Below are 25,927 nucleotides of genomic sequence, written 5' to 3' on the forward strand. Positions count from 1 at the left end.
GGGATAGCTAGCTCATACTGGGTGTTAAAAGTGAGAAGTATACTCACGAAGATTGAGCATAAATTCAAATGTCACCCTATTTATAACTACCGGTACTTATTCGATTTAAGGCGACCCTCCACATACGCGCGACACCCTCGATCTTAGGCAATTTTTTTACCTCAAAAAGTAGCGACTGCTGCGTTGATAACAATTTTTTTATGTAATGTCCTAAAGGTCAAACCATAGCCTTGATTTCAGACCGCTAGAAACAATGTAATTTAAGCGGCCTGTAATCGAGGATAGTAGTGTAACCACCAATTAGATGCAACACCAGGATTTCAACAATATTTTTCAACCTCCAAAAGAAACGACCTCTAATTTATAATTATTTTAAAAGTGTCGCCTTTACATCGAATAAATAAGGATTTAATATGGACATTACTCTCCTGAATTGCTGTATTTACAGAGAGGGGGGAGACATTACTCAGGGTCTTCTAACTAGATCATATCTAGTATATCTATGCAGCAATGCAATGCTTGCTCAAATATAAAACGTGTAATATAATTATTTTTAAAACAATAATTTTAATAATACATGCACTTCACTACATGAATAATTGCAGGCTCAAATAAATCTATAAACATACCTAAGGCCTGCTTGTCTCCAGTACGTAGTCATACTTGTATTTCAAGGTACACAGTTAAGTTATACTAGACACAAAGAACTTGTTGTCTTCTCTCTTTGGGTTGCAACAGTGCACGTGAGCAACTAAAGAGTAGGTAACGATCGCTGAAAACATCTTTTGAATGTGCTCTTATTAGAATATTAAAATTCTGATAATTTACTCTAACATACAGACTCATACATACTCTGTCTAACATACTTGATCTACTCTTAAAGTTAACATGAACAGAGAGCAAGCTGAAGGTAAAACTCTATGGCAGCTTATTTGATTACTTTACATTTAACCAGATTTGAAAGCATTTGAGCAAAGATTGATGGAGTGTGTGAGGTTTGTTCGAACTAGGACAAAAAAATGGAGATGTGAGTACCCCATATAATTTAGAAACATGTTATTTAACAGATTCAATATAGTCATACTAGTTGGAGTGTTGCTGTGGTTCCTCTTGTCACTGTACATTTGGTGGATGGATGATAATCATTATGTAAGAGTCATTTATGGATTATCATTACATGAATTTAATACCTATACCGTAAGCGTTCCAATATTTTTTAACCAGCCTCGGTTAGGACACCCTCTTTTATAACACCCATAATTATACTACCAAATAAAATTTTTTTTCGTACATTGTTTCTAGAAAAATAATTATTTTTTACTGGTTCTATAATTAGAACGATTACGGTATGTCGCGTTTCATTATATTTGTTGTACAGGAAGGTTACTGGGATATGATGAGTGCTAACAAAAGTTTAACAGCTAGTCTTCTTGTGTTGACCTTGCTCTACGTTTTTGGAGTATTTGAAAGAAACAATGCAGCAAACATGTAAGCGTTAATTTATTTGTTGTGATTATGTTTGTAATCCATAATTCATTTTGCAGTCTAACTTCAAGGTGTCAGAATGTGCTCTATGACTACAATATGTCTTGCGATCAGGTTTGTACTACACGCAGTATATAGACACGATTATTTCACCTTTTCTTTCTTATAATTATACAGGAAGGCAAACTGATTATTAGAAGAAAACCAGCAACAGTCATTACTAGTTATCCTAGTTAATTATCATCCCATTCGAATTTAAGAAGCTGTTTATTTTGCTGAAAGTGTAAAATTAATAAGCAATTGCAAAGGGCAAGCAACAGTGGCAAGTATTTACATAAGAAGTTTCACACAGTCATTATAATATTCAGAGTCACATCAAGAGAAGCATTACTTCCAGGAACTGTTGCTAGAGAAGGGACGTTGGTTGGGGTTAGATTTGCTGAAACCAGTGGGCCAACCAAGAGGTGGTCCTCCAGGAGATTTGTCACTACTTATGCGACCTCCAGAGCTTCCGCCATATCCAACACTTAATTCACCCCCACTCCTTCCATATGCATAATCACGGGACTCGTAGCTAGAGGGCTGCCTGCCTTTGGGTGGGTAGGAGTCGCGATAGCCTCCTGTGCTCAATTTTGGCGTAGGTGACAAAGGTGGGCTTGGGCGACTATAGAGGTGGTGGTCTCTGCGGTCAAAACTACCCCGATTGTAGTCTCTAGGTGGGGGTGAGTAGTCACGGCGACCTCGACGATCGTAGTAGTCAGAAGGTCGAGAATAGCGATCGTGAGACCGATAATAAGCAAGTTCTTTCTCCATTGCTAACAACCTACTGAGCTTGGTTTCTCTGTCTTTCAGATCATCAGCATATGAGCCCTTACTTTGCCCTTTGGATGCTGGTGGTGGTGATGCCCTCCTCCTGATTTCTGCAATTTGATCTTCTACTTCTTTATCTTAGGAAATGAATACAAACATAGTTATGTAAAGTGTAGGAGCAAGGTGAACAGCTATACCTAGAGGAATTACATCTATTATAAACATTACTAGTAGTAAGATGATAGATACTACGTACATGTAGCAGCTGGCTAGACTACACATACACAATACATGAAGGAACTGTACACTGTAAAGTGTACCTACGGGAGGATAAGATAACAGGTTGAAGAAGTAAACAAAGATATTAAGCTTCGCATTACATTTTGCTCCAGCTTTTTTTGCAGCTTGAGAGAACTCCACATCTATTTAGGAAAAATGATGAAGGTAAAAAAAGTCATGTGTTATGTTATAAAACAAGAACAAGATTCAAGACTTCAAGACAGACTTACGAAGCCTAGAGCCATTGAGTACTCGATTATCCTCGCCAATTATAGCATTCTTGGCCTCTCGTTCGTTGTCAAGTTGAACAAAAGCAAATCCTTTGTGAATTGAAACACCCAAAACATTTCCATACCGGGAAAATGCCTTCCTCAACTCAGATCGGTTTATTCGATGATCAACATTTCCTACAAAGAGTCTAGCCTTTTGTAAGTCGGGGTGATTGCTAGTAGTATTAGTCCCTTCAGACTCGTAGAGTTTTTGTCGGTTAACAGGACTTCTACTCCTTGATCTCTTCCAAGAATCTCTGTTGTCACCTCTGGAGCTAGGGCTAGGGGGAGAGTCTTCTGTCGTCTTGATCTGTAAAGGAGGAGAGCCGTTCTGATAATCATCTACCACTACAATACTGTCCCCAGACATTCTCTTGTCAAGCCTACGAGTACGAGTACAAGTAAGAAGAAGAAGGTGAACTTGAATCAAGCTTTCGATCAATTTTCACGTGATGCTAAATGTCACGTGTACGAAACCAGAGACGGTGTGCCACAGTAGCAGCCACACCCCAACGCAAATTGCTAATTGTTTCTAATAAAAGCGCCGTTTAACTGAGTACCTCGTGAACCCGGCCTGCATGCTGTCTACGTCTAGTAGTATATAGTCTGCTCTATATATATATACCTGTGTCTGTCAATTTAATATGGCAACTGGATCTTCTGACCATCCATCTAGCAAGACTGAAGTCCTGCAATACCAGCTGGAAAGTTTCATTGAGAATTTGAGAACTATTGGTGTGATAGCAGGAGATTTTCAACAGCATGGACAAAATAACTTCAATGAGAAGCTGTAAGTACGTGTTAAAATGTATTAACTACCGTATACATGTACCGTATAGCGGGTAAGTTTCGTGGGGTAAAAAATTCGTTCAACTTGAGAAATGGTAGTTTTCGTGAGTAAAAATTTCGTTTAGTCTCGTGGCTGTACAGCATTCCTACATTCAGATAAACCACGCCTACGATAAAATTTCGTGGAGGTCAGCCTGCCCACGAAAATAACGAATATTTTACCCCACGAAAATTACCCGCTATATGGTAGTAGTTATTTTCAAGGATTGACCTCAAACCTCAAAAATGCATGCACTTCATGTCAAACTAATGCTACCGCGTACCGGGGATAGGCATGATCTAATCCCATATGTTTGAGCCAGAGGAGGTCGGACACCACTTGACCTTTCTGCTAATTACCGTAATATCTCGATTTAAGGCGACCCTCCTAATATGCGACACCCTGGAGCTTCAGCAATTTTTTGACCTCTAAAAATCGCAACAGCTGCGTTGACAATTATTTTTTAATGTCGCGTTCTAAATAGAGGTAAATGTAGCCACTCCCTAGCCTCGATTGTAGCCCACTGGAAAATTAGTATTTTTAAGCGGCCTGAAATCGAGGCAAGTAGACTCTGTAGAGTTACCTCTAATTAAATGTAACCCTCTAAATATGCGACAGAAAAACTTCAATATAACTTTTCAACCTCCAAAAAAGCGACCTCTGGTTTCATAATTATTAAAAAATGTCGCTTTAAATCGAGGTCTTACGGTATGACCTTTTATAATTACTACCCACGCTCTGCTAGATCCGCCCAACTAGCACAATAGTAGTTCAGTAAGACGCTCCATCTCCTCATTTGCTCCTCCTACTAATAACGTGAAAATAGTGTTGTGACATGCCCACTTGGTGAGCTACGTGTAGTAAAAATTGATTTTATCATTAATTTTATAGTTATACACTTTAGACTGCTTTTGGCTTACTGACGTGTAAACATACTAATTATAGAGCGGTTCCATTGACTTCAAACATGGCTATTAAAAACAGTGTCAGATTAGTTTTACTCTCTTACCGAGAAAGCAATGTTAGCTAAGCAATCAAAACTCCTAGGCTATATATATTTTATATGGACGAGTGCTGCAGAAAAATGAGTTTCTGTTAATAATTATGTGAAGTAGTATACTGATTGCCTTAACTTAGTAGATTTACATGTACTATGTAGTAGAGTAGTGATCATCACAGCAGCGAAACCTAGCGTAGTTAGCTTTCAAAGCAGGCACGATACGTGTGGTTAATCAACCATGTAAAAGTTGAGCATATGTACAAAACATGTACACACAACACATTATTGACAGGCTAGGGTTTGTTGTCAATCTTGAATTACTATTACTCGAACATAATTCTTTGAATTTGAATCAGTGAACATTATTTTATTTCAGAGGGAATATTGGGGTAAAGGACTACTGGCACAAGCTATACAGTGGAACCTCCATAAAACGAACACCATTAGGGAACAGCCTTTTGGCCGTTATAGAGAGGTGGTCTTCCTTGGGAGGTTTCGATTGCCAGCTATGTATGTTCTGTGTTCTATGAGTCATTTCTTGCTGCAAATGAATCTTGGAGCTTTGCTAACTGCTCCTTTAGCTTATACAAGCTTTGAAAAGGCTGTAGAGACAAGCTACAGCTAGGTTTCACGATTGTGCAAAATAATGCTATCTCAGCAATAATTATCTGCTAATTCTGGGTTTGGCTGTTCATTCTGGGAGGTTATTTTCCATTGCTAAAGCTGGTTGGGGACTAGAAAGCTGCTCGTTATACGGATTAGAGAGGTAGTCGCTCCTGGGAGGTTGCTTTACATTGAGGTCATTGTAGTTTCAATCCAGATCTGAGCTCTTGGCCATTATATAGCGTGTGGTTGCTCTTCGGACGGAGGTGGTTGTTAATGGAGAGGTTCCACTGTAAAATTGAGTGCGACAGTTAATCAATGAGACAATTATTTTAATCTTGATTCTCCATTGTCTGCGTGTAAGGAATTCATAACACAATCGTTACGAATATTCGAAGGAGATATATAATTATTTCGCTTTGTAATTTCTTCTCTACAGTATAGTATGTGGAAATATAAAATTTTGTGTAGCACCTTTTACTGTATTGATGTTTCAGCACCGTCTTTTACTACATTGGCTAGAGCGCCCTACATTGATTATCGCTTGGCTTGCTCAGATAGCCCCGCGGGAAACTCTAATGTATTTTGAGGAAGGTACACCCCTTTCCTTTTTTCTTAATCCCCAAGTGTGTTTACGATTCACTGCAGTATTTTATTCTTCACTTGGAGTGAAGTTTCATTGTCACAAACTAACTATTTTGTTCTTCATTCCACATACGTTTATGTAGTATAAGGTGACTCAGAAGTTGTTTTGTTTGGATCAATCACCGAATAAAGGGAGGGATACATGAAGTTTTAGAATGAATGATTCTATTGGGGATGTCTATTGTTCCCCATTTGTGTTGCTCAGTTGTATTTTCTTGAATTGTGCGTATGTATTCTTCCAGGAATGGTGCCATTGAGAATATGCGACAATTAGATCGACTGAAAGATGAATACTCTGATCTCCACGTACCCTTGGCAGTCTTAGAGTAAGTGGCAATGCTCGGTGTTACTATACTTTTAATGTTTTGTTGTTCCCTTACATGTAGGTATGTGGATGAAGGCCGTAATCCTGAGCTGTTCACTAGACATCAGCTGGAAAGAACTCTTAGTGATCACATTGGAATACAAAAGAAAGTCCAGGCTTACAAGGTGAATTCCCTAGTTATGCCTTGCTGCGCAATCGCAAGCGAGGTATACATTAGTGTGTTTGTGTGTCTGTGTAGACAGACTGCTACAGCTGCTCAAGGATCAATGAAGTGCAAGTAAGAGTTTCTATAGTCTTCTAGTTATGTTTTCATTTGGATTTGCAAAATAATGCTTCGTTCACTTGACTAGTTTTGCTTACTTGGAATACCATTGCAGCCTTTTCAGAAGAGTGTGTAGAAAAACTTGTCAATGGAGTGTTGCTACTCTACTTAGTAGTCAGCTCTGCACTAGAACGCTAGCTATGTAGCTGCAAGAGTGAGAAGAGAGCAGAGAGCTGCAAGGCTCTGATGATGCAGCCATTCATTTAGACTTAGGACTTTTGGCATCGATCCTTTACAACAACAATCATGGTCGATCATTACCCACTCTTTGAGTTTTCTCTGCGATTCTGGAATGCCAGCAAATGTATTAATGCAAAAATGTTCATCATTGATATAAGGTGTGTACAAAAGCTATTGCTATAATAGCTAGAGTCTTTATGTTATGTACTTTGAAACCTCCACCGAGGCATCAACACCCTTTGTAGTATCAGCAAGGGCGTATAAAAAGATAAAGAGCAAGCAACTAACTATCAACCCTACGTGTGAGCAAAAACTAAAGCCACAGACCGGATATACTATGTACTGTACATAAAAATCTGCTTTTCCATCGCCTCCTTTAGTTTTTGCTCGCAAGCTGTTGCATGCCCTCTCTCTCTTTTACGCCCTTGGTACACCAGTACATGTCTTGATGATAATAATGCTTTCACTGTGTTTTGTGCAGGACTTTCGAGAGCAATTGATACGTCAACTGGAACCAGTTTTTCCTGAAGAGATTCAAGCTTACGTAGCTGTGTCTGAATTTTCAAAAAAAGAACAAAGATAGTGTCAAATGTTTCAGCCCCTCCCCCCCTATAATTATTATCTTCATCAATCATGTTTATAGTCTCTTTCTGTGCATACTAGATTACGATGTTTACCCATGTTGAACACTCTTACTCTGTATTAATTCTTAGCATTAAAACAATGTGTACAGTGTACATGTCTTTTTTGCATGCGGCTAATAATTGAATGACATTCAGCTTGAGAGCACGTGGTGAAAAAATGGCGGATAGCAAACAAGACAGTGTCAATGATAAAGTTAGCAGTTTTACAAGCAGCTCAGAGCCTAAGTTGATGAATTCCCGTGTTTTCATGGGGAACTTTCCTGCCGATGCAATGGCCAGACAGGAGGTCGAGGAGTTGTTTAAGGAGCATGGAAAGATCCTAGGCATATCCTTGCACAAAACATATGGCTTTGTGCAGTATGATCGAGTGGAAGATGCTAAGGCAGCAGTGGCAGCATGGAATGGCAAAAAGCTGAAAGGGCGAGTTCTGGGTGAGGTCTCTTGCCTTTGCTTGGCGCAAAGCTAATTTTATGCATTGAGTCACGCATAAAAAGTTTTGGCTGTACTGTAATTAATGTAATTACAGCACTACCATAATTTAAGCGCCACGTCCCACGTCAGCATCAGCATAATTTTTTAGGTCCTAAAAAGTGCCAACCGTTGTTGGAATTATTTTTTATGGCGCTTATAATAAAAAAATGCTTAGACGATCATCCTGCATCTTTGACTTCCTTCACTTCTAAACAGTTGTCTAACCCATAGCTACAGTCAATGAATGTTGTTCACTAGTCACTTAGCTCTCAACGGTGCAGCTAGCAAGTGAAACTGAGCTAGACCATGCTCATTTTCTCACAAATTCTATACTAGCTGTTGACCGTAAGCGCCACCATAATTTAGGCACCAGCTTTGGCTGAACGCAATTTGTTGTGCTCTAAAGATGCGCCACTCAGAAGTGAAATTAATTTATTCTGGCGCTGTAATGACGTCAATTATGATAGTTGTTCCCATTTATACCGTAAGACCTCGATTTAAAGCGACACTTTTTAATAATTACGAAGCCAGAGGTTGCTTCTTTTGGAGGTTGAAAAATTATATTGAAGTCCTGTTGTCGCATATTTAGAGGGTCGCGTCTAATTGGAGGTAATTTTACAGAGTCTACTTGCCTCGATTTCAGGCCACTTAAAAACACTGATTGGGCCACGAGTGGCTACATTTACCTCAATTTAGAACGCGACATGAACAAATAATTGTCAACGCAGCTGTCGCTATTTTAGAGGTCAGAAATTTGCTGAAGCTCCTGGGTGTCGCATATTTGGAGGGTCGCCTTAAATCGAAGACTTACAGTACGCATCTGTTAGTTCTGTTAGTGTGTCGAGTGATTGGTGATTGTCTGTTTAAACTCTTGTTGTTGACACACCCACGCACCTCATCTTCCAGATGTTAACTTAGCCACAGAAAGACGAAAGGATTCCGATAGTAATTCTGAAACAAAGCGTCCCCGAGATCGAGATAGGGACAGGGACAGGGACAGAGACAGAGACAAGGACAGAGACTTTCCCCGGAGACGTCAAGGCAGCTTTGACAGTGGGAGACATGAAAAATCAAGGTTTGTAATGCCGTTTACAATTGTGCATGTATATTGTGTTTGAAAATGGTTGCTAGGATTACCTCTTGACTACATGTATATCGATTAATATAATAGCTCTATTTGAGGGTCAGCAAAAGAGCTATTTTATCAAAAGCGTCAAGTGATCCTACTTGGAGGATTAAACTGTTACGTACATGTACTCTTACACTCCATATGTACAAGTACCTGGTGTTTTACCTACTACAGGTGGGTTCCCCCCAGACGGTCCCCCTCTCCTGGTAGGTTTGAGCATGAGATGCGAATGAGGTTCATGGAGATAGATCGAATGAGAATGGCACCTAGACTCAGACCCCCTTTACCACCACCAATAATGGACCCACACTTCCTTCATGATATTCCTATGCGTAATCCTTACCACCGGCCACGCGATGATCCCTTTGACGGTCATCGTGGGCATCGCGAAGAGTGGCTACCACCACCTATGCGTGATCTACCCCCTCGGCCGTTCCCCCGTTCCCCTCCCCTTCGACCCCGTGAGCCTCTGCCCCCTGACTGGGAGGATTATGGTCACCCAAGAGAAGAGAGAAGACCACTACCTCCTGTACCGCCACGGCTGCCCTCACCACCCCCGAGGCCACAAGAGGACAATAGGCCTCCCGACATGCTGATTATTGTTGTTAATAAGCTACAAAAGTGAGTTTTCACATGTATGCGCAGCGCACACTTAGCAAAACTGCTAGATTGTGTGTCAGATTAGCCTTTTACACATACCTCGATCCTGTAGCAAAAAGGCCTGCTACTTACTGTTCCATGCATGTGCATGTAATTATGACTAAACATTTTCATGAGAATACAAATTCATTAGTCAACGTCCACAGAGCTAACTAGGTCAGAATGTTAGTCTGATGGTTTTGTGCTACATTTCAAACACTGCAGCTCTTCCTGAGCCTTTGAAACCTCGAAGCTCGAGTGCTCTTCTGCAGCTTTCATTCTGTTCAGATGATGGTCATACAGGCTGTGCATGCAGAAGTTTCTTGAAGCAGAGTCTTTTTCTAGCATAGAGCTAAAAGCAGCTGAGACTGTACGTACAACAGAGGTGCTGCTACTAGACTACCCTATGACTAGAATATTTTGCTGGTGAAAAACCTTTGCGAACAAGCCAAATCAGCAGACTTTGCTATCTATACTTTTTGTTCTGGCAAAGATCGTTATGTCGTACAAGTACTGGTGTAGGTATTTGCAAAGTCGCATTTATATAGCGCGAAATTTTCGAGGCACTTAAATTTCGTGGAATGTATAAAGCATTTCGTTAAATGAATTTCGCGTTATTTGATCAAATGACGTTGTGTCTTAATCGTTCATGGACCTAATTTTCCATGGAAGATTGCTAATCCACGAAAACAAAGCGAAAATTTCACAGTATACGGTTACAAACTTTGATCCTTGCAAAAAAACATTCTAGTAATACGTGTACTGTCTTAAATACGTGTTATGAGTAATGACAACACGTATGTAGTACGTCATTGTTTTTGCTGTTTGGGCTTCTGTGGACTGATTAGCTCTTGCGCAAGCAGTCAATACCGAGCCCTGTTGGTTGGTTATACCTAGCAGTAATTGAAGGCAGAAGTGGGCGTATGAATGTGGCTTGTACCATGTTTGCATTGTAAGCCCACTTACCTCACTACTTTTGAGTGTTTACATTAATTTTGTGTGAATTTATTTTAAGTAATCATGCATGTTCCCGAATACTGGAAACGCTGTAGCTACAATCAATACAGTAATACAGTTACTGTTACACCTCTACAGGGACTATGCTGAGCATGTGAGGAACCTTTTCCAGGGACTACGTCTCTGCATCGAGGGGCTTCAACTTAGTCCCACCATGTCGCTAGCGGATGCTCTAGACGAGGCTGCTCAGAGAGGCCTCCTTTATGTGGTCATCCTTTCCACTCAGAATGAGATGCACCGCTCGGTTACACTCACTATATTGCACGGCAGGAACCCACAGGGTAATGCTCTCTGTTGTTTGCTTCGGGACACTGATTGTTTTATACTATTACATGTTGGACTTACTGTTGTATATGAAAGACAGCAACCAGGCTGTCAACTGTGGTGGGCTTTTACGTGCTGGTCCAAGTGTAAACTGAATCTGCCTAGCTACAATCCGTGACTAGCAGTAGCTTGTCTGCTTTTTTTTTGTCAGTATACAATGTGATGCTATCTCCTTACTAAGTCACTGTTTTAGCGAGGCAATCTCATCCATGACCAGACAGAGGTAGTCTTTATATGTACAACCGTACAGTATGCATATTACGTGCAACTAGTAACTTTTACATGTATATAGCTGTTTTTTCAATTTGTTGATGGCTAACTTTTTTCTCTTTTTTCTCCCCATTTTTCCAACTTTTTGATGACCATAGAACACAAGAATATGCCTTTGGATGATGCCTTAGGGCTAGTAGACAAAGATTATGAGCGCTATTGCCTAGACGTTCGTCAGGGGCATATTCCAGCTCGTACTGCAAGACCAGCAAAGGCAGACGTGTCTTCACTGCTCGGTAAAATGGCATCTGGTGAACAGCTTCGACCAGAGCAAATTGACATGGTCATTAATACTCTTCAGAGACAGAAAGAAGCCAGTGTCAATGAAATACATTCTCCTCGTCAAAACACCACCAGCATGATTCGACGACCCGAAGGTATTACATTGTAATTAGTGTATTGAAGTGCACAGTTGAATCATGTACATGTAATTGTTATGCATGTGTCCGTAAGTAAATTTTATAAAATTATTATGGTGTGTTTGTGCTTTTTGAGGTCTAGCTTATACTCGGTGACTTCTCCTCATAATTATGTGTACATGTACTTCATTTCATGTTCATTAGTGTTACCGTTCTTTTTCCTCTCCAGCTCCATCGGCCTCCAAAGAGAGCATTGAAAGTCAGCAAGCTGATCTCCAAGCCAAGATACTCAGTCTCCTCGGCTCAAGTGCTGTTGTGCCCACTCTATCCAATAATCAAAGCCGCCTGCCGCAGAGGCCCACTAGGGGTGGTGGTGAATACTCCCAATTTACACACCCTCCAAGGCCAACTGGCGGCTATGCAAGACCTGGTCCTGGGTGGTAGCACTGGAACTGGATTCGTATATTGCTTCTCTCGTTGCTTACAGTGAATCATTAAACGTTGTTAAGAATAGAGTTGAGAATATTATTGTGTTCCTGTGAACAAAATACTTTGTGCATGATTGTATTCATAATTATAATTGACCCACTACCCACGTGTAGGTTTATAGTACTGGGCTCTAAATAAACATTTTCATCAGCGTGGTGGTACTCTCAATCTCATAGCTGGAAGGTATACCTGTACAGCACTACTTAATGATAATGACAGTCCATCTACTGCTGAAGAGACTCCCAAGACATTTATGTAAGCAGAGAACATTTTTTGTATCAGAAGCACGCAATTTGATAAGAATCCAACCTGTGCATTGGTCTACAAGACACTCGTTACACTGTTCTGGACTGTGTACAAATAGGCTGTACTCGACTGGTAACATACCAAGTGATCCTGAAATGTTCCGTGAGACTCCCACGTTCCCCCCAGAGTGGACCGATCCCTCGGCACAAGCACCGCTAGAAGCAAGTACACCCACAGTGACCGACATTGTTTCTGAAATCCCAGAGGTTGTTACCGGTACGGTTGGTGGATATAGCCCTGTAGGTCTATTGCAAACAGCTCTTGAATTTTCCCACACATCTCTCCACTTGCCATGGTGGATAGCCATAGCTAGTGCAACTGTTCTTATTCGGTTAGCAATTTTCCCCCTTGCTGTCAACATGCAAATCAATGCTGCAAAGATTGCCAACATAAACCCCCAGGCGCAGGAATTACACACGCAACTGACACATGCTAAAACAGCTGGAGACAAGAAAACTGAAGCTGAGCTTGGGATGAAGATACTTACGCTTTATCAGGATAATAATTGTCATCCTATCAAGATGTTTATGATGCCACTGGCTCAATTGCCTGTGTTCATATCATTCCTGATGGCGCTGCGAGGTATGGCTCAGCTACCTGTGGAGAGCATGAAAGCTGGTGGGATATTATGGTTTCAAGATCTCACTGTGCCTGATCCCACGTTTGCCCTACCCCTGATTGCATGTGCCACCTTCTTATGTAATATTGAGGTAAATTGCTCAATATAAATGTGTTACTAGAATGTTTTGCGAATTGGCCAAATCAGCAGAAATGTTTGGTAAATTGCTGTCAGTGTATATACCGTACATGTTTTGCGAATTGGCCAAATCAGCAGAAAGTTTACACTTAACTTTTCGTTCAATAAAAGTAATGATATAAAATTCGCAAAACTCATCTAATATACAGTACCTCAACTTAAAACTGCATGGGATTTATCCGTGATTATAGCTTTACAACCACCAATTAGTTTGTTCCTGTAATGTACATGTGGTGCATCAATCCTAGGATATTATGCTAGGTGTCTCTAGAGGTTTGTTCATACTTCATCCGTTAGAATATGAGTTTCTAAGTATGTCTGCAATCCTAGGATATTATGCTAGGTGTCTCTAGAGGCTTGTTCATACTTCATCCGTTAGAATAATTATGAGTTTCTAAGTATGTCTGCTTTGTTTGCGTAGTGTGTTGTTGTTCACTGTTAACTACTTCCTCACTTAGCTCGGAGGTGAAGGTGGAGGAGATACTAGTAATGATATGTACAAGAAAGTAAAACTGTTCATGAGAGCTTCAGCCTTCCTGATATTACCAGTCTCTGTAACGTTTCCATCGGTAAGTTTTGTCTGCAGCTAGTACCAATAAAACAGTTGTAGAAAACTGTTACCATATCCACAATAGTGAGTACATTGTTTGTTGCTTATCATTGTGTTCCATTGCATGCAGGCTTTGTTTTGCTATTGGATTACTAACTCCCTCATCTCGACGGTTCAAATCTTAGTCTTCAAAATACCAGGAGTAAAAACTTCACTTGGTATTCCTAAAATTAACAAACGTTTGTAGCCGTTTCATACTGTGTTGCGTGTATGTTTTAATTTATTTTGTGATTGTATTGAGTAGGTATAGCGATCGGATTGAATTATAGTACATCGATCAGTGTGAGCAAGAGTATAATGTACCCCTGGTGTGAGTGCATGTTAGAGTCTGGTTGTGCGGTATATATTATTACCTTTAACCACAGAGGTGCACTTACGCATCTATCCAGGTTCTGTGTAAAAAAATCATGATTGCAACTGTAAACTTGCTATATATCGCATTTTGGCAAGGGCACCAGTATAGGTACATTGCTATGTAATTTTTGCAGAGCACTCAGAAATCGCATAATGTTTGATGCTTGCAGTAATACAGTATACAGGTATCCTTGGAGATCCCACGAGTGTAGTAATATGTAGATGTTGTGCCGCGTCTGGACAATGCCCCACCCCACTGGCACTGGTCCTTTTTACAGCTAGCCAGATATTTGCTTATTTTACTATAGGTAAAGATCCAACCCTCACAAACAGTATAATTATGTAACTGTACATGTGGCTACAGATTGCATACATGTAACAAGTGTGCCATGCTGACGAGTTCAAATAAGAACGAAACAGAGTAAAAATTGTTCTGTCCATGGCTCTTGTAATGTGGTGTTTTTGCAAGAGCGTGGTGAGTATTACGATGAAGCAAATGTGATATATCAACATGTATCACGTTTACATGACTGAAACTTCGGAAACAAAACTGAGTATCAAAAAATGTGCAGGACAAGTCATAATATAATATTGGTTTAAAAATATTATACATACTGACTCAAAATTATTGCGATTGGTGTCGTGACAATCTTGGATGTGATTCTGAGTGCAGCCACTTGCTTGTCCCTCGTCTAATCCCACGCTCGGTCAGGACCTCCTTCACAATATCCCTCTATACAAGAACATTACAATTAATCACTTCTTCATACAGACATGAGCAAAACACACAGACACTGATGCAGATAGAAAACGCATACACCCTGGAGGGCTCTAACCTGCTATCCATGCTCACACTGATGACAAAACACTGTAGGAGTGTAGGGGTACATACATGCAGGTATAGGTAGTTGGGCGGAGTATAACCCTCTGTGTCGCAGTTGGTTGGATTCTGCCCAACAGAAGGTACAGGTACAGTGCTATACCGTAGAGGGTAATTTTCGTGGTTGAAGGTCTGACCACGAATGAAGCGACCTTGCCTAATTTACTTGCAGTGCAAGCAGCAACCACGAAAATATTATCCACAAAGTGACTAAATACTGCTCAACCACGAATATTTTATCCCCCAAAAATTACCCGCTACGGTACAAGTTTGGTCAAATTGTAATCTTACCTGAATTTTCCTCCATTGTTTTTCAAGCAGTTTGTCTGCATACATGTTGCGTAGAACTTCCTGCAAAGTCATAAAAGATGCATCTTGAAAATCACTAGAGCAGAGCTATAACATTATACCATACCTTTGTGAGCAAGGGAAGAGAAAAATCTTTACTTGGCAGTATTTGCTTCTCAACTTCACTCACTAAAATCAGGAATCGATTATGTAAAAGCAGTAACTACATCTGTTTGTACCTTTGATAGCCCGTGTCTCAATCCAACCAATCCTAGTGTGAGGCGTGCCGGTGATTATGGAGAAGGGCTGTGTCTCCCTTCCTCTCAAAAAAACCTCTCCTATGCAGTCACCAGGAACGACCTCACCTACTATCACCTGAGTGAGTGTATAAGGTTTTTATGTGCATTAATTGTACACCACATAAAGTGCTAACAAAAATAATTATAATGTACAAGTACATATAACTTGAATACCTTGCATATTACTGACCGATATTTACATACACGTAGTGGTACCAGGAACTATTGGTAGTATCTATAGACATAAGTGGTATCAAGAACTATTGGTATAGTATCTATAGACATGTAAAAGGCAAGTACGTACCTCTACTGACATGAGAGTATCAGGGACTCGAGCCTGAGCAGTGCACCTTCCCTCCTGAATGATCCCCACTCGTGATATTCTCTCTCCCTCACTGAGGATAACTACATGTATAGTGTAGAGGTGCTTGTATAGTTAACATGTACTAGATATAGTCAATTTATATGATTCTTTGATCTCAAACACTCTGCAAATAGTAGATAGAAGTCTCAGAAGTTCGAAAATTTCGCGCTATACGGTATTTACAGCAACATTTTGGAATACGATATCATTACCTGTGTTTCTTTTGGAGGCAGTCTCCCAAGTGACGTTTTGAGCCAGTTTAGAGAGTGTGGACGGACTCACGCCATGCAACAGTGGACATGACCTCAGCAGACGCTCGTTTACACTGGTGATTTCGCTGGTGCATTTCTGTTGATAAAAAACAAGAATGAAATCCTCAGTCAGGCATCTGAGCGCCTTTTATGGCAAACATCTATATGTGCGCCCACTCATTGGGATTACCATACTTATATACGCAGAGCTCTGATAATAGAATGTAACAGTAGCAATAATAATTATAGGTAGCTTAACAACTACAATATTTTGCGGGTGAAAAACTTTTGCGAATGAGCCAAATCAGCAGAAAATTTGACCCTTTGCGATCTAACTATTGCGTTCTGGAAAGGATTATGTGTATTTACTAGTTGTCTTTCGGATTTTATTGTTGCGAATTGATCAAAGTTCGCAATGTTTGATGCTCGTAAAACATTCTAGTAATACAGTATTATGCATGTGTGTAAACTCCACACGTATCCCACCTATCAGACACAATACTTACTTGGAGCACTCTCTGATAATCAACTTGAGCGATCCTCAATAGAGTACATGTTTGGTCGTTGTAATACATTGGGTAGTTATTTTTAATCGTGCGATCCGCATTACCTCCTTCCAGGCTGCCGAAGCTGGTCCCTGCTCTCAACTGTAGGGAAGTTGCATTGTGACTTGATGTGCAATAGACAAAATTCGATGCTGCTATAGACACTTTAGAACTCACGATAAGAGAAGAGAGTTCCATTGTGGTTGGATCTTGAGACAACTTTTCCACTGATCCTTGCAGGATGATGTACACTCCACTGTGAACTGGCACTATGGAGCGCAAAAAACCTTTACTTATTTGTGTCCAGCAATTATTGGCTTAGTAATCTCTGTAACGTTTTATAAGGGCACTACTGCATGTAAAAGTGAGGTTCGACAAATGTCATGAGGGAAAATACGGGTATGGTAAAAGTCACAGCCCTGTGTATATGATATGTGCTGATAGGGAATGGTATATTATATGTACATACATATCTTACACGAGTATCCTCTCTGCGGTAGCGCCTCAACATAGACTCGCGATGCAAGCCCAGGTAAGATGGTTGACAGTGGGAGCTGAGAGGCAGGGAAGAGCTCACTGAAGTGCAGCAGGTGCTGGCACAGTCGCTTCACTTCGGTATTTGTCCTTTGGATAGGCCTATAGGGGTACAAAACTTAATGGCTAACAACACAAACAAAACAAAGAAATCTGTGTGCATGATTTGTATGTACTGCATGATCTGTATACTGAGTGTGAAATGAACATAATGATTCTGTGACACAGGTAACTACATGTAGTCTACATGTTTGTGTATTGTGAACATTGAGCTTCAGGGGATTCCAACCTATACCTGTAGGACCTTACGAATGTGTACAATTGCTACATGTAGATCGAGTCGTCATGCTCACAGTTTCCTGACAATGTCAGCCATAGCCTGCAGACGTGTACTGAGGTCAATCTCATCCTGTTCTCCCTTCTCTCTCCCATGAATGGCTATCATGTAAGATGATATGTCTCCATGGTGACTGCATCGTGCTGAAGATATAATATAACACATACTTTTTCACAATTTACTGTGTGATTGTGGTTGAGCCATAGAATATGTTAAAAATAACTCACAATAGCAGGTGTGTATCGGTGGTTTGGTTGTGTTCTCCACCGAGCGACATCTTCTCCTCTTGAATATCTTTGAATACTCAGCCATAAACTGATCATGTTTCTCTCTACTGATCCTGAAGGCAAAGATAAATGGCAATGAGTAATCACATCGTACCACCTAAGACTTGCCCTGTTGAGGGTAACGTCTGGTGTTCAGCTTTTGCTGGCAGATGTCTTGAGCACAGTTCTCTTAGTTTCAAGTAATCAATTTCCACTTTTGGCACTTTTGGCCCTTGCATCCAAACGCAGCTGTCTATACGCGTAGAAAGAGAGAGTGTGTGTACAGTTATAATAAGCATAGTTTTGTGGGTTTAGTATGTTATCAGCGTTATACTGGTTCCTACTACAATATACAGACCATTAAGGCACAGAGTACAACAGAGCATGAACAGAATGAGTGTAATTGTCACAGTTTTAGTCTTAGTCGTTTATGCAAATGCATTAGAGTTTCCATCTGAGTGGGAAGTCTGGAAGAAGGTATAACTGTGTATACAAGTTAGAGAGCAAACACTACACAAACAGCACACAGACTGTGACACTGATAGCCATGTTTTAAATTTATACAAATACAGGATCACAGCAAAGAGTACAAAGATGAGCTAGAGGAACTCAACAGATACAACATATGGAATGACAACAAAATATTCGTTGAGGAACACAATACAAATAGTAAAAATTTCACCCTTGCAATGAATGAATATTTGCCGATCTTGAGAGCCATGAATTTGTGTCAATGATAAATGGCTATAAATCAGTCAGTTCAAACACAGCTAGAATCAAGATGTTCACGTATGACAGCAGTGTGGAGCTTCCTAACTCTGTTGACTGGAGGACAAAGGGATACGTGACAAGAGTGAAGAATGAAGGACGGCATTGCTTTTCCCAGTGGCGTAGGCAGAGGGGGGGCTGAGGGGCTAGAGCCCCCCCCTTTTGTGCTTTATCAACACTTGAATTACCGCGATCTGTCCATGTATTCTGCATGCATAGTTACTAGAATGATGTCATTGAATGGAAATGTGGGCAGGGCCATCTAATGCATGCTGACTGCTGAGGAAAAGTGATGATCTTTTTTTTAGGTGTTACACTCTGGCCCTGCTCAAATAATTTGAGCCCTGCCCTTCCCAAAATCCTGGCTACGCCACTGTTTCCAGTTGGGCTTTCAGTGTTACTGGATCTATCGAGGGGCAGCATTGTCGTAAAACTGGAATTCTGATTTCTCTCAGTGAGCAAAATCTTATCGATTGCTCAAAAGATAACGCAGGATGCATTGGTGGGTACGAGGATAGAGCTTTTGATTTTGTAGTGAAGAATAATGGTATCGACACCAAGGCAAGCTACCCCTACACGGCTCAGGAAGGTGTTTGTCATTTTAATCAAAGTCATGTCGGTGCCAATATCAATGGTTATGTGAATATCACTTCAAAGGATGAGAATGCCTTACAGCAAGCCGTTGCAACTATAGGACTAATCACAGCCACCATTAATGGCAGTCGTCTAAGTTTCCAGCTTTATCACAGTGGGGTATACTACGAGCCAGACTGCTCTGATCTAGGTCTTGATCGGAGTGTTCTAGTTGTCGGCTATGGAAGTGAGAAAGGCCAGGATTATTGGCTGGTGAAGAATAGTTGGGGCACCCACTGGGGGGAGGAGGGATACATAAAGATGGCCAGGAACAGAGATAACAACTGCGGAATCGCTACACAACCTAGATATCCCACAGTCTAATTAGTTGCCGCAACTTGTTAGACTTGTACATTGTTTCTTCCATTGATTTCAGAGAATGTGTCTATAGTGAGTATATTGGATGTATAGGGAAACAATTTAGCTAGACCAATAATAATTATTGAACAAGAAAGTCTTATAGGGACTTAAGATTTGGTATTTAGCTTAGATCTAGTAGATACATGTAAGTATGCATTGCTATCGCTATCATACAATAACTGGTCCTCCCGTAAATTAATCTCCTGGACCGTCTATGGCAGAAAATCCGTTGTAATTGGTCCCCCCAGAGCATCTACGACAAATTTTATAAGTTGCCCATAACAATCTGGGGACTATCTATGCTGCTATAGTTGTCTACAACAATTGAATATTGTCACGGACTGTCCCCCCTGGACCATCTGTGCCCCTTTAGATGGTCTTCCACGTTAATTAAGAGAAATGGATGCAAGATAGTGATAGTTCTAGAGCTAGCCTAGCCATGGACTCCACAGTTTGTCGTCATGTCATCACATCAATGTCATCACCATCTAGTCAAAATTATAACAGCTGCTTCTGTTTTAATGTATACCTTGCCATAGTTTAGCGAAGATAATAAACCTGCGCTGCTATGCCACATTATATCTATGCTACAATGCTAGTATTCTTCAGTTACGGGATATAGCATATACTGGGGACCATATAATATTGTTTCTACTGTGTATGGGAGAGATACCATCTACGGCGTTATATAGCTACCATAAAACTTACAAAGCCAGAGATCACTTCCTTTGTAGTTATTTAATATGGCTGTTTAAGTCCTGGTGTTGCATAAAAAGAAGGAATTTCTAATTGGAAGTCAGTCGAGGTACAGTAGACCCTCGCTATAGAGCGGAACCAGGCTACATCCAAATATACATCCAGATTAACGAATGATTCAAGTAATTATCCATTAACGAAGACACTTGCACGTGTAGAAATATAATTAAAGCTATTACTGTGGCCAGAAGGGAAGCTGTTATTAGTCTTTTATCTCCATTTCTCTCCAATAGAGTGAGTCTTGTGAGCTCTTTAATTTTCTTTGCAGTGGCCATTGTACTGAGACACCTGAGAGCACGTTATTATTGCTGATTTAGCAAAGAGTGTGCATGCGCAGTAGTCTGACATGCCCTCTTCTTTTTATTTGTCCGGATTTGCGAGGTTTCTCACTAAAGTGATCCGGATTAGCGAGGGTCTACTGTAGCGTCTATATAATCACTATTGCACTGATTCTGTGGCTCTTGCTGGAATATTGCTGGAATATTGGCAGTATCAATCACATTTTACTACGTGTTTAGAGGGGTTAACACCAGCATAAAATGAAAGTGGATGAAATGAAAGTGGAAAAAAATTGATCGTGTTAATTTTTAAGAAGGCAATTTATTGTGCTAACGTGGCTGCAATGGCTGCGAAGGAACCCGGTTACAAAAAGATCAGGCCAAAACAAGAGCTACATACAGTTAGCTGCCCACATGTTTCGAACCTGACCTCATGGCTAATTAATATGCATCTGACTCTAATATCCGTCAGTGCCACGGAATCAGTGAATAGTGATCAGACGTTCTTCCCCCACCTCAGTCACTATTGCGAGACTACCAGTTTGACAGTGAACATGATCCAAATTGCTATTTAACGAGGGTGTCGCTTATTTGGAGGGTCACCTGTAAGATCTAGACCTACAATGCCAAGGCCTAGGCTACCAGGAAGATCTAGCTAGATTTTACCTTGTGCTCCAGAATGCACAGTCCCCTCTTTGCACCCTCCATGCCCAGTCTGCTTCTTCCACCGAGCAATCCTTGTGTAAAGTGCAGCCATGCTCATCACAGGAGAGGTGCATGAATCACAGACTCTATCGATCCTATGCCACTTGTTCACACTCCATGTTTACTGTGTACACTTGCCTTGCAGAAAGTCCAGTGAGCCACGCCTCCATATTGAATTGACATTGGTGACTGTCGACCTTTACCTTATACCTGACTCATGGAGAGTGAAGAAAACTTCCAGCTGCAGCAGGAAAGCTCTGCTCAACAAGAGGCAGATCTGAAAAGAGCTCAGGTACACACACACTACTCCTAGTAGTTGGCAAAGTTGACATATAATATCTGTGTAATCCAGGCTGATCAAACATTTTCATGAATTTGGGGGCGGTGTGCATGAAATCGCTCGCCACTCATATTTGGGTCATATTTGGGTGAGTGTGAGACCACTCATTGTAGCTTCATTGTGCTTGAGTACGTTCTGGTTATAGATATTGTGTTAAACTCGCAGGATGCTGTGACTGAGCTGTACGTGTTCCATCGTCAGTATCTAGAGACACACCCTCTGGAGCAGGCAGGGAGAAAAACTGTGGATGTGGAGGAAAAGCTCAAAGAGACTCTCAGTCTATTAGATTCTGTTCAAGGTCTGATACATAAGGGATATGGGGCACCGTTTGTCTCATAACTCCTAGGAAACATGACAAATGTAAAATGTTGAGGTTATATAAGACTGACAGTCTACATTTATATACAGGGAGTGAAGTATATATACAGACAGGCATTTTATATAATTATACTGACCGTCCACATTTATAAAGCATTTTATACTGACAGTGTACATTTATAAATACTGAGAGCCTACATTTGTATAAGCTTGTATAAGCGTGCCACGCTTATAACAGAGAGGTGAAGTATAAAGTGTGCCACGCTTATATAAATGTAGTCTGTGGGTATATAAACGTCACCTCTCTGTTTATAAGCATGGCACGTTTATATAAATGTAGACTCTCAGTATATATTCGATTCTCTATTTATAAATGTACACTGTCAATATAAATGTATTTATAAATGTGGACGGTCAGCATATGTAATGCCTGTCTGTATATATACTTCACTTCCTGTATATAAATGTAGACTGTCAGTCTTATATAACCTCAAAATTTTACATTTTACATAATTATTTCCTAGGAGTTATGAGACAAACGGCGCCCCATAGATACAAGTCACTCATGCTCAGTACCATATTCTTAACGTTATTGATTAATGTGACATGATTATACCCATGCTGCAGCGTATGGCTTTGTCCTTAGACCTTTGGACGTCCCAACTACAGATAATGAATGACTTCCCCTATATTGAGAATGCATAGTGATTAGTGTTATTGTGTGTTTCCAGACTCGCTGCCCAAAGTTCAGTGGTGGTGTTTGAGGGGACGTGCTCTCAACATCCTCCCCGACCACAGTCAAGAGGCTCAAGACAGCCTCTCCAAGGCCATCAAGCATGACCCTACTCTTATACAGGCATGGAATGACTTGGGAGAGACTTACTGGAAGGCTGGCAATGTGATACAGGCGCACGACTGCTTTGTGGGCTCTCTTTCTCATGTCAGTGTCTTCACTTCCTATTTGGAGAATGCAGTTACTTTATAGAAAGCGTGCATTCTGTTACTGTAGCTCTTAGTGATTTGTACTCTTCACTCTTGGTAGCCCAATGTCTGTTTGTAGCATATCGTTGTTTAATCATCAATGATCTGATTTTGACATTTTATGTTGCAGGCTAAGAGTAAAGAGTCATTAAGGAATCTCTCCATGGTGCTGCGTCAGCTGGGCAAAGGTACGTACGTCCTGCATCATCACCCTCGGCTATACCAGTATCACGGTGTACTTTGCAAAATCTTAATACTGATTCCCACATGTGTCTGTTATTATTGATTGTGTTGTCTCAGATGCTGGTGAACGAGAGGCTAAAATCAAAGAGAGTGTAGAGAAGGCAAAGGAGGCAGTGGGTATGGACGTCAGTGATGGCACTTCATGGAGTGAGTGGTGTATCAATCTTGAGTAGTAGTTGGCATTATACAGTAACTACCCTCTTCTAGCAAGTACCCTGTAGTTATAACGCTACCTAATAATGGGACAGATGCACGTACTTATAGACAGCTAAACGTTATTGTACTCGAGCTATGTACATGTTATTTCTCTCAGTGGTGCTTGGCAATGCATACCTCTCGCTGTTTTTTGTGAGCAACCAGGACCCCCAAATACTCAAGCAGTGCACCTCAGCCTACAGTCAAGCTGTGAGCACAATGATAGTCTAAAATGCAGCACTTACTGTACATGTAGAATGTTTGGTTATTGAATCAAAATGTGTTGCGTGTATCCTATAGTTCTGTAAATAATTACGGTATGTTTGTTCTAATTGCACAGGAGAAGGACTCTTTTGTCAGTAACAATCCTGATCTGCATTTCAACAAGGCAACAGTGAGTGACTTTTTGTACCTACTGTATGCAATTGGGTTTACAATACGTACAAGTATCACTTTGTATTTCTCACAGACTCATTTTGTCCATTAACAGTACCAAAGCTGGTAACGAAATTGCAATCACATGTCCAATAAATAAATGGCCTGCTTTATTGTGTTAATTAGCACTAGCTTGTATTCTCACGCAGCTGTACCAGTATGAGGAGAACTACCCTGCGATGTTGGAGCAGCTGTCTCTATCCTGTACCCTAGATCCGAACTGGGCAACTCCAAGAGAAAAGAGAGAGAGCATGCTCAAGTTTCTGACGACCAATGCTAGACTCATTGAGAGCAAGGTGAGCTCCAATGCCCAAAACAAAAGGATTTGGTGCTAGTAGTGTACGATGTTTCATCGCTTGGACCCCCACGTTACTTTGCACGTTACCCAGGGCAAGGCAAAGGCAAAGCTGTTGGCATCTCTGTCCTCGTCTCTGGCCCAGACCCGCAAGTATGTGGGGAGTGAGGTGGGGAGGGTCCTGGTGGATACGTCAGGATTACAGAAGGGAGTCAACAATGGACGCGTGTTCCTGGGGGGTCTCGTATGTGTTGTGCCATTCAAGGAGAGAGTGTCTTAGTGAGTGAGGGTGTGGAGAATGCAGTGTGTGTGGAGTGGAAGTGTCAAGTATAACAGACGACATGGGTACATGTACATGTAGCATACACTGTTCACACCTGTTGCACAGTTCCATGCTTCTGTTACCCAATGTGTTACTTGCTCCCTACAGACTATGGTTTTTTTTTCATTTTCTCTTAATTATGACGTGTTGGTGGTTGTTCATGTTACTTTGTTGTGTCTCATAGCTTTGTTTACAAGCAGTAAGCATATGAAATATGGCAGTCTTCACCACAATAAAACCAAGCCCCTCTTTGTTATCACAGCTGTGTGATTGTGATCCTGGATAACCATTGTGGGTAGAAGATAAGAGTGAATGTATTCCTTTTACTTCTCATTAACTCCCCCAAGTTCCTTCTTTAGTAAGGGAACAGATTTGGAATGATGATAACAAGGTGTACCACTTCCCAGGAATTGCCCTGGAAGCCAAGATACTGTCATTTTTTAAAATCTGTCAACAAATTTGTTTGCCAAATGGATCCCTTGTTTGTGTATACAGTAATTAATCAAAAGTTGGTGCATTGTACATGCGTACCGTTCCCACCTTTTTGACCAATGTGTGTGTGTATACCAATCAACCTTTATCTCTGCAGTATCATTATGATTAATAGACTATGTCTGCAGTGCCTGCGTGCTAGTGGATACCAGTGGGAGTGCCGTTGGACTAACACTTTACAACTTGGCCCAGACCACTCATCTCAGTGTGGGAGATATCATTGCTATACCAGACCCGCTGCTCAGATTTACACAGGTCCAGGACAAGGCGAGTCTTATAATCATTAAAAAATTTTTTATTGAAGTATCAAGTGAAGTTCAAACCTACTAAGACTCTGAGTAAACAGTCTCACAGCCGTGATACACTTGTCTGCATATATGCTATGCCAAGGGTGTGGCATTAGATGGCATAATAGGCAATCTGAGTGACCTCTTTATCGGTTCCATTTGTGGTACAAATGTAATCATTAATGAAATTGTGTTTTTACAGTGACCATTATACACATAACTGTAACACACACACACACACACACACACATGCACATTGCAGTCTGATACTATTCAGTTCCACAACATTCGGGTGGACAACCCCAGCCAGCTACTCATTAATGGACAGAGACTCACTAAAGACAAACTAGCTCAGTCCACAGTCTCCATCACTGCATTCAGTTAGCACTGCAAACAAAATACCAATTACACCATTATTACTTATCGTAAAACAGTGTGAACAATATTATGAACAATATGGATCTATTGCCATTACACACCCTGCACCTGCACTAACATTATCATAAACTTTCAGTTTAACACAACACACCAAAATATTGTTATCAGTTCACCATCCTTGTACATGTACATCATGGGGCTTCAACTCGATGACCTTTGACCTTCCTTGGTGGCCTTTCTCGATCTCAGCTTCTGCTTCGG

The 25,927-nt window shown here is 40.8% G+C and overlaps 8 protein-coding genes across 8 annotated transcripts; 6 read left to right on the forward strand and 2 right to left on the reverse strand.

Moving 5' to 3' along the window:
- Nucleotides 1-782: 782 nt before the first annotated feature.
- Nucleotides 783-1,766, forward strand: LOC135341154 (nuclear envelope phosphatase-regulatory subunit 1-like). Its single transcript, XM_064537651.1, has 6 exons — nt 783-910; nt 956-1,027; nt 1,079-1,149; nt 1,379-1,488; nt 1,545-1,599; nt 1,663-1,766. Exons 1-6 carry the CDS (start codon nt 889-891, stop codon nt 1,720-1,722), a joined length of 390 nt encoding a protein of 129 aa, XP_064393721.1. The 5' UTR covers nt 783-888; the 3' UTR covers nt 1,723-1,766.
- On the reverse strand, nt 1,734-3,287 carry LOC135341152 (serine/arginine-rich splicing factor 10-like). Its single transcript, XM_064537648.1, has 3 exons — nt 2,805-3,287; nt 2,676-2,717; nt 1,734-2,432 (listed from the first exon to the last, which is right to left on the reverse strand). The coding sequence occupies exons 1-3, from the start codon at nt 3,211-3,213 to the stop codon at nt 1,873-1,875; spliced, it is 1,011 nt and encodes a 336-aa protein (XP_064393718.1). The 5' UTR covers nt 3,214-3,287; the 3' UTR covers nt 1,734-1,872.
- Nucleotides 3,288-3,385: 98 nt separating this feature from the next.
- Nucleotides 3,386-7,434, forward strand: LOC135341153 (mediator of RNA polymerase II transcription subunit 10-like). The gene is made up of 4 exons (XM_064537650.1): nt 3,386-3,633; nt 6,163-6,246; nt 6,307-6,409; nt 7,229-7,434. The coding sequence occupies exons 1-4, from the start codon at nt 3,488-3,490 to the stop codon at nt 7,328-7,330; spliced, it is 435 nt and encodes a 144-aa protein (XP_064393720.1). The 5' UTR covers nt 3,386-3,487; the 3' UTR covers nt 7,331-7,434.
- Nucleotides 7,435-7,511: 77 nt separating this feature from the next.
- LOC135341141 (nuclear receptor coactivator 5-like) lies at nt 7,512-12,191 on the forward strand. The gene is made up of 6 exons (XM_064537637.1): nt 7,512-7,822; nt 8,769-8,937; nt 9,166-9,612; nt 10,726-10,928; nt 11,340-11,618; nt 11,830-12,191. The coding sequence occupies exons 1-6, from the start codon at nt 7,516-7,518 to the stop codon at nt 12,042-12,044; spliced, it is 1,620 nt and encodes a 539-aa protein (XP_064393707.1). The 5' UTR covers nt 7,512-7,515; the 3' UTR covers nt 12,045-12,191.
- Nucleotides 12,192-12,295: 104 nt separating this feature from the next.
- Nucleotides 12,296-14,048, forward strand: LOC135341151 (mitochondrial inner membrane protein OXA1L-like). Its single transcript, XM_064537647.1, has 3 exons — nt 12,296-13,105; nt 13,611-13,721; nt 13,833-14,048. The coding sequence occupies exons 1-3, from the start codon at nt 12,296-12,298 to the stop codon at nt 13,947-13,949; spliced, it is 1,038 nt and encodes a 345-aa protein (XP_064393717.1). The 3' UTR covers nt 13,950-14,048.
- A 385-nt stretch (nt 14,049-14,433) lies between these two features.
- LOC135341142 (uncharacterized) lies at nt 14,434-21,535 on the reverse strand. The gene is made up of 13 exons (XM_064537638.1): nt 21,342-21,535; nt 18,010-18,133; nt 17,842-17,954; nt 17,631-17,757; nt 17,222-17,379; nt 16,921-17,012; nt 16,705-16,845; nt 16,160-16,295; nt 15,888-15,988; nt 15,524-15,659; nt 15,412-15,473; nt 15,288-15,347; nt 14,434-14,849 (listed from the first exon to the last, which is right to left on the reverse strand). The coding sequence occupies exons 1-13, from the start codon at nt 21,436-21,438 to the stop codon at nt 14,742-14,744; spliced, it is 1,455 nt and encodes a 484-aa protein (XP_064393708.1). The 5' UTR covers nt 21,439-21,535; the 3' UTR covers nt 14,434-14,741.
- On the forward strand, nt 18,662-19,713 carry LOC135341210 (digestive cysteine proteinase 2-like). Its single transcript, XM_064537723.1, has 2 exons — nt 18,662-18,733; nt 18,991-19,713. The coding sequence occupies exons 1-2, from the start codon at nt 18,662-18,664 to the stop codon at nt 19,603-19,605; spliced, it is 687 nt and encodes a 228-aa protein (XP_064393793.1). The 3' UTR covers nt 19,606-19,713.
- Nucleotides 21,532-25,843, forward strand: LOC135341146 (tetratricopeptide repeat protein 5-like). The gene is made up of 11 exons (XM_064537641.1): nt 21,532-21,672; nt 21,886-22,018; nt 22,770-22,978; nt 23,150-23,207; nt 23,320-23,409; nt 23,576-23,667; nt 23,798-23,851; nt 24,042-24,188; nt 24,282-24,466; nt 25,130-25,268; nt 25,551-25,843. Exons 1-11 carry the CDS (start codon nt 21,598-21,600, stop codon nt 25,671-25,673), a joined length of 1,305 nt encoding a protein of 434 aa, XP_064393711.1. The 5' UTR covers nt 21,532-21,597; the 3' UTR covers nt 25,674-25,843.
- The last annotated feature ends 84 nt before the right edge of the window (nt 25,844-25,927 follow it).

This window comes from Halichondria panicea, chromosome 9 (assembly GCF_963675165.1).
Source record: "Halichondria panicea chromosome 9, odHalPani1.1, whole genome shotgun sequence".
Classification (NCBI taxonomy): Eukaryota; Metazoa; Porifera; class Demospongiae; order Suberitida; family Halichondriidae; genus Halichondria; species Halichondria panicea.